Source organism: Scyliorhinus torazame, chromosome 9 (assembly GCF_047496885.1).
Source record: "Scyliorhinus torazame isolate Kashiwa2021f chromosome 9, sScyTor2.1, whole genome shotgun sequence".
NCBI lineage: Eukaryota > Metazoa > Chordata > Chondrichthyes > Carcharhiniformes > Scyliorhinidae > Scyliorhinus > Scyliorhinus torazame.
Window position 1 is genome coordinate 259353298 of NC_092715.1, and position 14963 is coordinate 259368260.

The following is a 14963-nucleotide window of genomic DNA, read 5'->3' on the forward strand; positions in this document are numbered from 1 at the left end:
CTGGCTATCTTGTATCCCTCCAATGCCCTGTCTGAACCTTGTTTCCTCAGCCTTACATAAGTCACCTTTTTCCTCTTAACAAGACATTCAACCTCTCTTGTCAACCATGGTTCCCTCACTCGACCATCTCTTCCCTGCCTGACAGGGACATACATATCAAGGACACGTAGCACCTGTTCCTTGAACAAGTTCCACATTTCACTTGTGTCCTTCCCTGACAGCCTATGTTCCCAACTTATGCACTTCAATTCTTGTCTGACAACATCGTATTTACCCTTCCCCCAATTGTAAAACTTGCCCTGTTGCACGTACCTATCCCTCTCCATTACTAAAGTGAAAGTCACAGAATTGTGGTCACTATCTCCAAAATGCTCCCTCACTAACAAATCTATCACTTGCCCTGGCTCATTACCCAGTACTAAATCCAATATTGCCCCTCCTCTGGTCGGACAATCTACATACTGCGTTAGAAAAGCTTCCTGGACACACTGCACAAACACCACCCCATCCAAACTATTTGATCTAAATAGTTTCCACTCAATATTTGGGAAGTTAAAGTCGCCCATGACTACTACCCTATGACTTCTGCACCTTTCCAAAATCTGTTTCCCAATCTGTTCCTCCACATCTCTGCTACTATTGGGGGGCCTATAGAAAACTCCTAACAAGGTGACTGCTCCTTTCCTATTTCTGACTTCAACCCATACTACCTCAGTAGGCTGATACTCCTCGAACTGCCTTTCTGCAGCTGTTATACTATCTCTAATTAATAATGCCACCCCCCCACCTCTTTTACCACCCTCCCTAATCTTATTGAAACATCTATAACCAGGGACCTCCAACAACCATTTCTGCCCCTCTTCTATCCAAGTTTCCGTGATGGCCACCACATCGTAGTCCCAAGTACCGATCCATGCCTTAAGTTCACCCACCTTATTCCTGATGCTTCTTGCGTTGAAGTATACACACTTCAACCCCTCTCCGTGCCTGCAAGTACTCTCCTTTGTCAGTGTTCCCTTCCCCACTGCCTCATTACACGCTTTGGCGTCCTGAATATCGGCTACCTTAGTTGCTGGACTACAAATCCGGTTCCCATTCCCCTGCCAAATTAGTTTAAACCCTCCCGAAGAGTACTAGAAAACCTCCCTCCCAGGATATTGGTGCCCCTCTGGTTCAGGTTAACTATAATTCTTTATTGACCCTTAGAACTATTTGCAAACATACGTAAAAGGTGCACGTTAGGAGACTTCTCCATGCTTTTTAAAATGATTTCACAGAATGTGGGAGTTCCTGGCTAGACCAGTACTTTTCTTGCCCGTGAAAAGGTGGTGGTGATCTGATGCTGTAGTCCATGTGGTGTAGGTTAGTGCTGTTAGGGAGGGTCTGGTACACACAGCTCTGCCCAACACTAGACTGATCCTTGTGCGGGTCGTGTGCTCTCTTACAGCAATTTATGGGCAATACTGTACTCAGTCCCACATTAACCCTACATGTGCCACCACATGTTGTCATTGAAATATTGCAATCTGTGCGTCAGTAATCCATACTTATGCAGTTTCAAACTTTCATGCATTGAAAGGTGTATTGGCCATGAACAAGGCGCTGGGTTATGGGGATAGGGCGGGGGAGTGGGCTTAGGTTGAATGCTCTTTCAGAGGCTCAGTCCAGATTCGACGGACAAATGGCCTCCTTCTGCACTGTAGGGATTCTATGGTAATGCTGAGCTTTAAGTAGACTATTTAAATAAATTAAAAAATTTAGAGTACCCAATTTTTTTTTTTCCAATTAAGGGGCAATTTAGCGTGACCAATCCATTTACCCTGCAGATCTTTGGGTTGTGGGGGCAACACCCATTCGAACACGGGGAGAATGTGCAAACTCCACACGGACAGTGACCCAGAGCCGGGATCGAACCTGGGACCTCGGCGCCGTGATTAAGTAGATAAATTAAGCCAAAAAGTCATACTGACCATACCCCATTTGTATCAGTCTCCTGAGGTATTAGCTTAGCTGTATTTAGAATAATATGCCATAAACATCTACTGGAGCAAGAAGAACGAAGGTAAGCAAAGGCCTAGAGAAGGATTTTGTTGCTGAGAAACATAACATATCTGGAAAAATAATAACGTGCTGCTCACAAAACTCAAGGGATTGAGGGATTCCAGGCTTTGGAGATTGGAAATTGCGGGTCCTTATTTTCTATTAACATTGGCCTTTCTGTCAATTTGGTGCCATTAGAAAACAGCATGCTTGGAGTTAACAGCTGTTTAAAAGATGCTCTAACTCTGATACCGCTTTAATTCGATAAGAAATCTTTGGTAACCTGATGTGAATGGGTCAGCTGCTTCTTACAGACTCCTGTTTCGAGTGAGGATCAGTGAAACATTGTGTATATTTACTGAAGCGGCCTGGAGCTGGATCTACAGTACAATTCCATCATGCTCTGTCTCTCCTCAGCTGTTGAATGTGGACCCCCTCCAGCCTTACAGGATACAGTGCAATATCCACCAGGTAGCACAACATATGGAGGTACGGCCGCATACCAGTGCCAGGTTGGCTATTTTCATTCGCGAGGGAATACCACATTAACCTGCTCTGCCCAGGGGCGATGGGAAGGAGCAAATCTGGAATGCAAAGGTCAGCGTTCATTCAACTGGCTTAAACCAAGAGACTGCGTAAAGAATGTTCAGTATTCACTCTACATTTCTTTTCACTCTTATTACACCCCTGTACTGCCTGTTTAACCTGTCAAATTAACTGTTATAGTCCAGAAAGACAGTCGAAGGATGGAACCGGAGCCAATATTTACACACTGTTTTAAAATTTATTTGCAGAGTTACACTTTGCAAGCATGCAGCTCCTAACCCAATAAACACATATTTAGTTTGTGTCTTTTATAGAGGGCTTAAGTGAACATGCAATTAATACCAGTAAGGGAGAAATCAGTATTGACATTTGCATACGGTAAATATTATTAACCTTTATGGGGACAACAAGATCAAGGAAAATCCTCTTCCTGGTCCAACTAATTATATTTACCATTTCAGTTCATGTTCTGTGGCTGCAAAAGAAATGGCTACCAATGATGATTCAAAATTGCTTATTGTGTTGGAACTATCCAACAATTTGAAAGGAAGACATACTGACATACAAATCAGGAACAGGAGTAGGCTATTTGGCCCTGCAAGCCTGCTCCACCATTTAATAAGATCATGATTAATCTGATTGTAGTCTCAACTCCACTTCCCTTCTTACCCCCAATAATCTTTGAGTCCCTTGTTAGTTAAGAATCTATCTACCTTTTGCCTGAAAGATATTCAGTGATTCTGCCTCCACTGCATTCTGGTGAAGAGAGTTCCTCGAAAAATATTCTCCCCATCGCTGTCTAAAGTAAGAGACCTCTTATTTTTAAACAGTGACCCCTAGTTCTAGTCTCTCCCACTAGTGAAGATACCCTCTAAGCATCCACCCTGTCAAGTCCCCTTAAATAATGCAAGCTTTAAAGTATTACAATGTAAATAATGTAGCAAATTAGCAACTCAGTGCTAAAACATTGGAACCTTTGGTTCATTTTCATGAAATAATTCTGAATATGAACAGTGGACTTTATTCCAGAAATGACAACGCTCAAATGCCAAGAATAGGTTACTTAATGAAGCATTAATCCGATGTTGAATCTTATTATCATCCTATCCTATGATGGAATCAGTAGAAAAAGCTTGTATTTTTTAAGACAGACCCTAGCCGAGAAAGAGAAACTGAGGAAGGAAACTGAGCCTCCTGGTTTCTGAGGAAACTAAGACTGAAAAGCTTAGGGACGAGACTGGAAGCTAGGGAGGAGATTGCTGAGCCTTTGGCTTTGATCTTTAAGTCATCTTTGTCAACAGGAATAGTGCCAGAAAACTTGAGGATTGCAAATGTCCCCTTGTTCAAGAAGGCGAGTAGAGACAACACCGGTAACTATAGACCAGTGAGCCTTACTTTTGTTGTGGGCAAAATCTTGGAAAGGTTTATAAGAGATGGGGTGGATAATCATCTGGAAAGGAATAATTTGATTAGAGATAGTCAACACGGTTTTGTGAAGGGTAGGTCGTGCCTCACAAACTTTATTGAGTTCTTTGAGAAGGTGACCAAACAGGTGGATGAGGGTAAAGCAGTTGATGTGGTGTATATGGATTTCAGTAAAGCGTTTGATAAGGTTCCCCACGGTAGGCTACAGCAGAAAATACGGAAGCATGGGATTCAGGGAGATTTAGCAGTTTGGATCAGAAATTGGCTAGCTGGAAGAAGACAAAGGGTGGTGGTTGATGGGAAGTGTTCAGACTGGAGTCCAGTTATTAGTGGTGTACCACAAGGATTTGTTTTGGGGCCACTGCTGTTTGTCATTTTTATAAATGACCTGGAGGAGGGTGTAGAAGGATGGGTGAGTAAATTTGCAGATGACACGCAAATCGGTGGAGTTGTGGACAGTGCGGAAGGATGTTACAAGTTACAGAGGGACATAGATAAGCTGCAGCGCTGGGCTGAGAGGTGGCAAATCGAGTTTAATGCAGAAAAGTGTGAGGTGATTCATTTTGGAAGGAATAACAGGAAGACAGTGTACTGGGCTAATGGTAAGATTCTTGGCAGTGTGGGTGAGCAGAGAGATCTTGGTGTCCATGTACATAGATCCCTGAAAGTTGCCACTCAGGTTGAGAGGGTTGTTAAGAAGGCGTACGGTGTGTTAGCTTTTATTGGTAGAGGGATTGAGTTTCGGAGCCATGAGGTCATGTTGCAGCTGTACAAAACTCTGGTGCGGCCGCATTTGGAGTATTGCGTGCAATTCTGGTCACCGCATTATAGGAAGGATGTGGAAGCATTGGAAAGGGTGCAGAGGAGATTTACCAGAATGTTGCCTGGTATGGAGGGAAGATCTTATGAGGAAAGGCTGAGGGACTTGAGGCTATTTTCGTTAGAGAGACGAAGGTGACTTAATTGAGGCATACAAGATGATCAGAGGATTGGATAGGGTGGACAGTGAGAGCCTTTTTCCTCGGATGGTGATGTCTCGCACGAGGGGACATAGCTTTAAATTGTGGGGAGATAGATATAAGACAGACGTCAGAGGTAGGTTCTTTACTCAGAGAGTAGTAAGGGTGTGGAATGCCCTGCCTGCAACAGTAGTGGACTCGCCAACACTAAGGGTATTCAAATGGTCATTGGATAGACATATGGACGCTAAGGGAATAGTGTAAATGGGCTTTAGAGTGGTTTCACAGGTCAGCGCAACATCGAGGGCCGAAGGGCCTGTACTGCGCTGTAATGTTCTATGTTCTATGTTCTATGAAACTGAGATTGGGAACCAAAACTTCTGTTTGAAACTACATAAAAGGAGACAGAGCCATTGGAGCTCAGTAGATGATGAGTCCAGTAGTACAGTACAGGCAGGCTGAGATGAGAGAGCCTAGATCCAGAAGCTAAGACTAGGCAAATATGCAGTTTCTGCCACTGTTTCCATTATGTGAAGATAGCAATGGTGGATCTACGCCTTGCAGACTGAATTGCGGAGGTTCTGTAGAAGGGTGCCATTTTAGAAGAATACTATGACTGACTGTTATAATTGGAGATGGATATCAATGTTGTTTTACTTATCATATACACAAAGAAGTCCGTTTCTCTAATGTTTCTGGTATCTTGGTCTCAATGAAAATCCTTTAACTTTCCTGTAAAAAAACCTGCACAGTACCTTGGGCGGGATTCTCCGCCGGCGGGATGCTCTGTTTTGCCGGAGCTCGGGGGTTCCCCAACGGCGTGGGGCTGCCCCACAGTGGTAAAGCCCATTGACTGGCCGGCGTAAGAGAGCATCCCGCCGGCGTGGTGAGGCAGAAATGTGGCACGGCGGGGCGGAGCATCCCGCCCCTTGTCTCTATAATACCTCTGAGCCAGCCTGTTGACAGACGGAGATGGGGGATCAAATGGTTCCTAATAAAATGAGCGTGAAGTGTGACTGCTGAGAAAGACAGTGAGAAGTTTTTTCTTTTACTGTCTACACACGCTAGTACTTCAGCAGCTTAATTACTGACCACTTTCGCTCTTTAAAAAAAATTGAATATCCTGTTTCAATGCATCCGTCTTGTCTTCCATCCATCCTTGTTCCAAGGGTCGGCCGTACTATGAACAATATCTCCGCACTGATTTCTAGTCTCCGCTGCCCTCACTGCCTGTTCCATTAGAGAGGCCAGTCCACACTCTAACATCATCCACCCACGCCCTCCTTGTACACGTTTCCGGGTGTTTTGCCTCGCATTTAACCTTTTCCAAACACTCCCCTCCTGTTTGCATCACATGCCCCAAAATATAAGAGCTTCCTTGATATCACTGCCTCAAACAAGTTCCTCTGAACACCAGTTTTCTCGAGCGCTCACTTGTTTATCTGCATGGCCATCCATGACCCGTGTGATATCTGTCTGAGACCTTTCATTTCAAATGCTCTTATTCAAACCCCGTCTCCCATCCCAAAGGTCCAGATTTTGCATCCATATATTATCACCGACCGCACAAGAGCTTTCACCCGGGGCAAATCCATTAATGGTAGCTCTTTGATCCAAACCAGTGGAAATGTTGCTGAAACGTAACCAATCACTTAAGGCCCTGAGGCCCCCATTGCTGGGATCATGCCCGCAGTGGGATAGGTCAACACCAAGTCACCAAGTGTCCAGCTCCCCCACAAAATGAGAATTCACCCATGCACTGCCCCCCCTCCCCCCTCGTCAGGCATCTAACCGGGTCCTGCCAGGCTATTCCTATCGAGAGCCAGGACCTCTCCGTCCAGGCTGCATCATTGAACGCCTCCTTTGGAGACTGTTGTAGTCCCAAAAGTGGCCACCGTGCCTTGTGGCGCTTCTGGCACAAGACATCTTCTGGCGTTTCGGTTGGCTGGCAGTTCTCGGAGCTGGGCCTTCCTCCCAGAGGGAGGGGGCGGTGACATCAGGCCAAATAAAGGGCAAATGGCTGTGAGACAAGCCAGCCAGGTGGAGACGCCTAACATTTACACCTAGTATAATAAAAAATCCAACCTTCAATCCATTGCAATTTTCTTCATTGGGCTAAACATCATAGAATTTTTTACAGTGCGGAAGGAGGCCATTCGGCCCATCGAGTCTGCACCGGCTCACTGAAAGAGCATCCTATCCATCCGCACACCTCCACCTTATCCCCGTAACCCAGTAACCCCACCCAACACTAAGGGCAATTTTGGACACAAAGGGCAATTTATCATGGCCAACCCACCTAACCTGCACATCTTTGGACTGTGGGAGGAAACCGGAGCACCCGGAGGAAACCCACGCACACACGGGGAGAACGTGCAGACTCCGCACAGACAGTGACCCAAGCGGGAATCGAACTTGGGACCCTGGAGCTGTGAAGCAATTGTGCTAACCACCATGCTACCGTGCTGCCCCATCACATAAGAACATAAGAACTAGGAGCAGGAATAGGCCATCTTCGAGCCTGTCCGCCATTCAGATTATGGCTGATCTTTTGTGGACTCAGCTCCACTTTCCCACCCAAACACCATAACCCTTTATTCCTTTATTCTTCAAAAAACTATCTATCTTTATCTTGAAAACATTTAATAAAGGAACCTCAACTGCTTCACTGGGCAAGGAATTCCATAGATTCACAACCCTTTGGGTGAAGATGTTTTCCGAAGCTCATTCTTAAATCTACTTCCCCTTATTTTGAGGCGATGCCTTCTAGTTCTGCTTTCACCCGCCAGTGGAAACAACCTCCTCACATCTATCCTATCTAATCCATTCATAATTTTATATGTTTCTATAAGATCCCACCCCGGCATCCTTCTAAATTCCAACGAGTACAGTCCCAGTCTACTCAACCTCTCCTCGTAATCCAACCCCCTCAACTCTGGGATTAACCTAGTGAATCTCCTCTGCACACCCTCCAGTGCCAGTACGTCCTTTCTCAAGTAAGGAGACCAAAACTGAACACAATACTCCAGGTGTGGCCTCACTAACACCTTATACAATTGCAGCATAACCTCCCTAGTCTTAAACTCCATCCCTCTAGCAATGAAGGACAAAACTCCATTTGCCTTCTTAATCACCTGTTGCACCTGTGAACCAACATTTTGCGACTCATACACTAGCACACCCAGGTCTCTCTGCACAGCAGCATGTTTTAATATTTTATCATTTAAATAATAATCCCTTTTGCTGTTATTCCTACCAAAATGGATAACCTCACATTTGTCAACATTGTATTCCATCTGTCAGACCCTAGCCCATTCACTTAGCCTATCCAAATCCCTCTGCAGACTTCTGGTATCCTCTGCACGTTTTGCTTTACCACTTATCTTAGTGTCGTCTGCAAACTTGGACACATTGCCCTTGGTCCCCAACTCCAAATCATCTATGTAAATTGTGAACAGTTGTGGGCCCAACACTGATCCCTGAGAGACGCCATTAGCTACTGATTGCCAACCAGAGAAACACCCATTAATCCCCCCTCTTTGCTTTCTATTAATTAACCAATCCTCTATCCATGCTACTACTTTACCCTTAACGCCATGCATTTTACCTTTTGCAGCATCCTTTTGTGTGGCACCTTGTCAAAAGCTTTCTGGAAATCCAGATATACCACATCCATTGGCTCCCCATTGTCTACCGCACTGGTAATGTCCTCAAAAAATTCCATTAAATTAGTTAGGCACGACCTGCCCTTTATGAACCCATGCTGCGTCTGTCCAATGGGACAATTTCCATCCAGATGCCTCGCTATTTCTTCCTTGATGATAGATCCCAGCATCTTTCCTCCTATCGAAGTTAAGCGAACTGGCCTATAATTACCCACTTTTTGCCGACCTCCTTTTTTAAACAGTGGTGTCATGTTTGCTAATTTCAAATCCGCCGGGATCACACAAGAGTCTAGTGAATTTTGGTAAATTACCACGAGCGCATTTGCAATTTCCCTATGGGAATTGGCTTAGCTTTGGATGTTAAATTTGCAAATATAACTAAAAATATTCAACAGTAACTTGGCTTTGTGTCTCTGTAGTTGTTGACTGTGGATCACCACCAGCGTTACTGAACACGGCGTCACAGCCACCGGTTAACACAACCTATGGGAGTGCGGTTGTGTACCACTGCCAGGCTGGCTATGTGGGTGTGAGAGGAAACGACACATCGATCTGCTCTGCCCAGGGCCAGTGGGAAGGAGCGAACCTGGAATGTGAAGGTCGGTGCTCCAGAAGTTCCCAGTTTAACTCAGGTGTAGGAATGGTGTGCTGGAGCTTTAACCCCATCTGGGACCTAGAACAGAGACATGCGGGACACAGAATTTGGCACTGCCCGCCTGAGTGCCAATTCCTGGCCTGCTTCTCACAAGCAGTGGATAGGATATTGACCCATTAAAAAGGCACATTCACACCTTTTAAAGAAGGCCAACTGTGGGAGAGGGGCAGTGGTGAGGGTGCAAGGTGGGGTGGGAGGAAGCTCTCCAGGCAGGCTTAGAGGTACTCCCAGTCAGCCCGACGTCAGTGGCAGCCATAGGCCACCTCTGTGGATGTATTGTCCCACCACTCGCCACCCCACTGCCGTAAAGGCTGGTTTAGAGAGGGCACCTCCATTTTGAAGCCACCTCTCCCTCACTTACCTGCGAGGGCATCCTGCTCCTCTTCTCTAGTGGGAAGGCCTCCAGCTCTGAAATCCGGTCCGTGCTCCAGCCATTAATTGGTCGCTCCTAAGAAAATTGAGTGACTGATTCTCACACATTACAGGATTCTGACCCACATTTTAACCTCACGATGGGATTCAGAAGCTTGTAGGGAAAATCCTGCCCCATGGGTAGATCATATCTCAGGAGGGCAAGCATTTGTTGTGTTTCATCTTGAGTCAAGCCTGCTTTATCCTTCTTGCATTCATTCGTTCTTGTGAGTGTCACATGATGCCATTAGGGCTCAGCTGGGTAGCACTCTCAATTGGTTACGGGATCAAGCCCCATTCGGGTTTTGGAACCTAATGAAGTCCTGCATTGTTGGTATTGGAAGGGAGATTAAACTGAAGCTTTGCCCACCGATTCAAGTTGTCACTAAAAATCCCCGGATACTTCAAAAAAAGGTAGATTATTTCCGCTGGTGGCCAGGCCAAGGTTTGCCCCTTAACCGAGGACATTAACTGGATAGTCGACTCTGTGGGTCTTACCTTCTACAATTTGGCCACCACACTTGCCTGCATAAAAATAACACCTGCACCTCAGAAGTAACATATATTGAAGATGCTGCTTTAAGAGAAAACAAGGAATAATTATAATTCATATACAGCCTTTCTTGTCCTTAGAACAGCCCCTGATGCTTTACAGCCAATGAAGTACTTCCGAAGTGTAGTCAGCTGTTGGAACGTAGGCAGCCAATTTGCGCACAGCAAGCTCCCACAACCGGCGAAGTGATTTGACCAGATTTTCTTTCTCAAATGTCGGTCGCAGTATAATTCGGACATCAAGGAGAATTCCCCTGCTTGTCTTTTCAAATATTGCCGCAAGCACTTTGCGTCCCCACGAGATAGCAGACAGGGTCTCCTTTTAACGTCTCACCCAGAAGGTGGCACGATCAACCGTGCAGCATTCCTTCAATAACGCACTGTAGGGTCATCTCAGAATTAGTGCACAAGTACACGGAGTGGGATCAGGCACATAAAAATGGGAAGGAGTAATTGTGGAATGTGAGGGTCAGTGCTCCAGGGTGCTTTGAGGCCTTCTTTCAGCTAAGGTAACTATAGTCCCTGCAGTGATATGCCTGTGCAGCTATGGCTGGCTGTTATCAACACCACTGCCAATTTGTTGACTGGAACCTACACTAGCCATGACTGCGATTTAACGCTGTTCAACTGGGTAAATCCATCATCATTCTCTTTTTAAAAAGTTAGCTTCTCTGATCATTCCGCATGATGCAGAACATTACCATTTTTAATGGAACATATTATTTTTTTACTTTTTAAAAGAATTTTGTGTGCCCAATAATTTTTTTCTCATTAAGGGGCAATTTAGCGTGGCCAATACACCTAACTTGCGCATCTTTCAGTTGTGGGGGTGAAACCCACGCAGACACGGGGAGAATGTGCAAACTCCACACGGACAGTGAGCCAGAGATGGGATCGAACCCGGGACCTCGGCGCCGTGAGGCAGCAGTGCTACTCACTGCACCACCATGCCGCCCGTCTCTGCCTGAATTAAAGTGGGACAGTGCAGACTTGACGGGCCGAATGGCCTCCTTCTGCATTGTAGGGATTCTATGGTTCCTGCCTCCACCTGAATTAAATTCTAGATGGGAAGGCTCAGATCAAACTCCACCCCCCCCCCCCTCTCCCACCCCCCCCCCCCCCCCCACCCCTCCACCCCACTGCCAACTGAGTCCCTTAGCTGGCTAACTAATGGACACTCAAGGGCCTCATCCCACCAGCGCTGGTATTAGCCCAGCTGCAGGTGGCTCAGCTAAAATCACGTGGCAAATTTGTCACCTCTGGAGGAGGAGGCGGTCCCTTGATCAGGGGAACCCAATTCCTGATCAAGGGACTGAACATCAGAAAGGAGGAGCCAAATGAGAACCCCCCACCCGTTCTTGCTGCTGACCCCTGCACTCCTCTCCACCCCCTCCTGCCCCTCCCCAGCTTACCTGTGGCCAGGTCACTTTATGGATCCTGGGTCCCCTGTGCTTGTCCTTCTGGCAGTAGCCACTGCCCCCCCCCCCTCCCCGAAAGAGGCAGCACAGTCTGTAGCCAGATTTCCAGATGGCAGGCAAGACCCCTGATGCCGTAACAAGATTTTCTCCCCCATTTGTGTGCAAAAAAAACCCCCCTGTAATTGCTGAGATATTTTTAAGTACTGTGAATAAACCTGTTGTAAATTTGGAATTGGTGTCAGCTCTGCAGTGCTCTGAGATACATCAGAGATCTAAGATACAGGACAAACCAATACACACAATTTGGGCAGTACGGTAGCACAGTGGTTAGCACAGTTGCTTCACCGCTCCAGGGTCCGAGGTTATATTCCCGGCTTGGGTCACTGTCTGTGCGGCGTCTGCACTTTCACCCCGTGTCTGCGTGGGTTTCCTCCGGGCGCTCCGGTTTCCTCCCACAGTCCAAAGATGTTGCAGGTTAGGTGGATTGGCCGTGATAAATTGCCCTTCGTGACCAAAATGGTTAGGTGGGGTTACGGGGTTAAGGGGATAGGTTGGAAGTGTGGGCTTAAATGGGGTGCCCTTGCCAAGGCCCAGTGCAGACTTGATGGGCCGAATGGCCTCCTTCAGCACTGTAAATTCTATGTTTCTATGATTCATGCATAAGTTAGGAAGTTAGTGTTTTCTATTAATGGTTTAACAAGCATTCAGCTGGATTAGTAGATACTGGCTCATGTGGTATAACAGGAGAATGGCATCTATAAAACTCCTGGTGCACTTTTTTCAAAAGATTAATTCTGGGCACAATACTGCAGGCTTATTTCCAATACACAACCGTCATAATGCAGGCTGGTTCCTCCCCTCTGTTCCCATCATCAGCACGAGTTTGGAACTGGTATGAAGGTTCGGTTTCTGTTTCTCACTTGTAGATGCAAACATATTCTACAGTGGTTCAAAAAGATTTGGGCGGTGCGGTGGCCCAGTGGTTAGCACTGCTGCCTCACGTCGCCAGGGACGCAGGTTCAATTCCGGCCTCGGGTGACTGTCTGTGTGGAGTCTGCACTTCCTCCCCATGTCTGCGTGGGTTTCCTCCGGGTGCTCCGATTTCCTTCCGCAGTCCAATGATGTGCAGGTTAGGTGGATTGGCCACGATAAATTACCCTTGCTATCCAGGGATACGCAGGTTAGGTGGGGTTACGGGCATAGAGTGGGGTGAATGGGGGAGTGGACATGGGCAGAATACCCTTCGAAGGGTTGGTGCAGACTCAATGGGCCTGCCTCCCATCCATTGACTCCATCTCCACCTCCCGCTGCCGGGGGAAAGCGGGCAGCATAATCAAAGACCCCTCCCACCCGGCTTACTCACTCTTCCAACTTCTTCCATCGGGCAGGAGATACAGAAGTCTGAGAACACGCACGAACAGACTCAAAAACAGCTTCTTCCCCACTGTCACCAGACTCCTAAATGACCCTCTTATGGACTGACCTCATTAACACTACACTCTGTATGCTTCATCCGATGCCAGTGCTTATGTAGTTACATTGTATATGTTGTGTTGCCCAATTATGTATTTTCTTTTATTCCCTTTTCTTCACATGTACTTAATGATCTGTTGAGCTGCTCGCAGAAAAATACTTTTCACTGTACCTCGGTACACGTGACAATAAACAAATCCAATCCAGTCCAATTCAATCCAAATGGCCTCCTTCTGCACTGTAGCGATTCTATGATTGCATGAATAACTTGTGTTTGTGTCTCCTCAGCTGTTGACTGTGGATCACCACCAGCGTTACTGAACACGGCGTCACAGCCACCGGTTAACACAACCTATGGGAGTGCGGTTGTGTACCACTGCCAGGCTGGCTATGTGGGTGTGAGAGGAAACGACACATCGATCTGCTCTGCCCAGGGCCAGTGGGAAGGAGCGAACCTGGAATGCGAAGGTCGGTGCTCCGGAAATGCTTCAGAATGAAATTCACTCTAAAATAACAGGCAAATAATGTTTCGACAATGACTTTTTATCTGTGATTTTTCTCTGATCCGTTTTTCCTTCTAATTGGTCAACCTTCCATATGAATCCCTGCAGTAATTCTTTTTTGTATTTAGATTTGCGCCTCTCGAGATCAACATGGCCCAATTGATCGAGCTCCCACATTTAAATGGGAAGTGAGTGGGTTTGCATCTTGCTGTGGACCTTAACGCTGAGAGTGCAGGCTGAGAACTTCAACCCCTGATGCGTCCCGGAGATTTTGCATGTGTGCCGCATGCACAGATCGACATTTGTACTTTCATGGGCCCAGTGTGCCTGTCCCGGGAGAAAGACGGTGGGAAAACCCAGGTTATGTGACTGGATTTGGAATGCTTTGGGAGTATAGCATCCCAGGCTGTGAAGAGGGGACAGGGTGAGGTCCCAAAGGGAGAGTCCAGACAGGGGACGGGGGATGGGGACGGATGGATTTGCGGGAGAGGGGGGTTGCGGTCCCAGCTCAGCTAAAAAAAGAGAAGCAGGAAAAGAGTTGCGGGAAGCACACTTTAAGTTAAACAGGTAGCGAAGTTTGCTATCTCAGTCCTGTGGGCCACTGGGACCCGGGTATCTCTTTGGAGCAGGAATGCTCCGCTCATATTGCCCAAAGATCTGAAGATGTGCTTGTGAGTTGGTGCCCGAGTGTGTCCTCGGGAATCCCATGGAATAGTATCGCGGGAGGCACAATTGTAACCCTACGAGGTCAACCAGTGTTGATTCAGTCTGGGCCTGGTGATTGAAGGGGGCTCAGGAGGAGCCCCGATATTCTAAGAAGGCAGCCAGTGATTCCGTATTGTGGGCTGTTGGGGCAAAGGTACCCCTTTGGAGGAGTGGTGTTCTGCTCAGCACGGGCGAGGAGCTGGAAGGGCGCTTGCGGGTTTGTGCTTGAGAGCAGAATTGGGAATACGGGTGAACAGAGTCTCAGAAGATGAGACTGAAACTCGGCGAGGTGGTCTGCTATTGATGCCATCTGAGTTGGAGTGACTTTGGGAGAGAATTCGAAGGTTAGCTCTTCAAAAGAGAAGACTGAATTTACTTGTTAAAGAGACGGAGTTTCAGTGAGGCTGGTTGACTACATGTTTGCCAATGTCTGGGTGAGTGGTTGAGAAATCCAGGGGCTGTGCCTTGGTCGCATCTGCCATTTATTGTGCAGTGTGGTGAGTTTGACTGCAGTTTGCCTGTTGATTCACATCTACCTTAACCTTGAATGTTAGAATACAAGAGAGAGATTTGTAAATTTTTTGACCGTGTACAGTAAAGTTTATTTATAT

General features: G+C 46.7%; 1 protein-coding gene across 3 annotated transcripts in view; it reads left to right on the forward strand.

The window, feature by feature from the left end:
* susd1 (sushi domain containing 1) overlaps positions 1–14963 on the forward strand; it is a 108081-nt gene that overhangs the window by 38617 nt on the left and 54501 nt on the right. For 2 of the 3 annotated variants that reach the window (XM_072517313.1, XM_072517314.1), the window contains exons 8-10: positions 2458–2637; positions 9055–9234; positions 13433–13612. In XM_072517313.1, the coding sequence (XP_072373414.1) occupies positions 2458–2637; positions 9055–9234; positions 13433–13612 (540 nt within the window). The remainder of the gene's footprint in view (positions 1–2457; positions 2638–9054; positions 9235–13432; positions 13613–14963) is intronic. The other variant, XM_072517315.1, reaches the window with a different exon arrangement.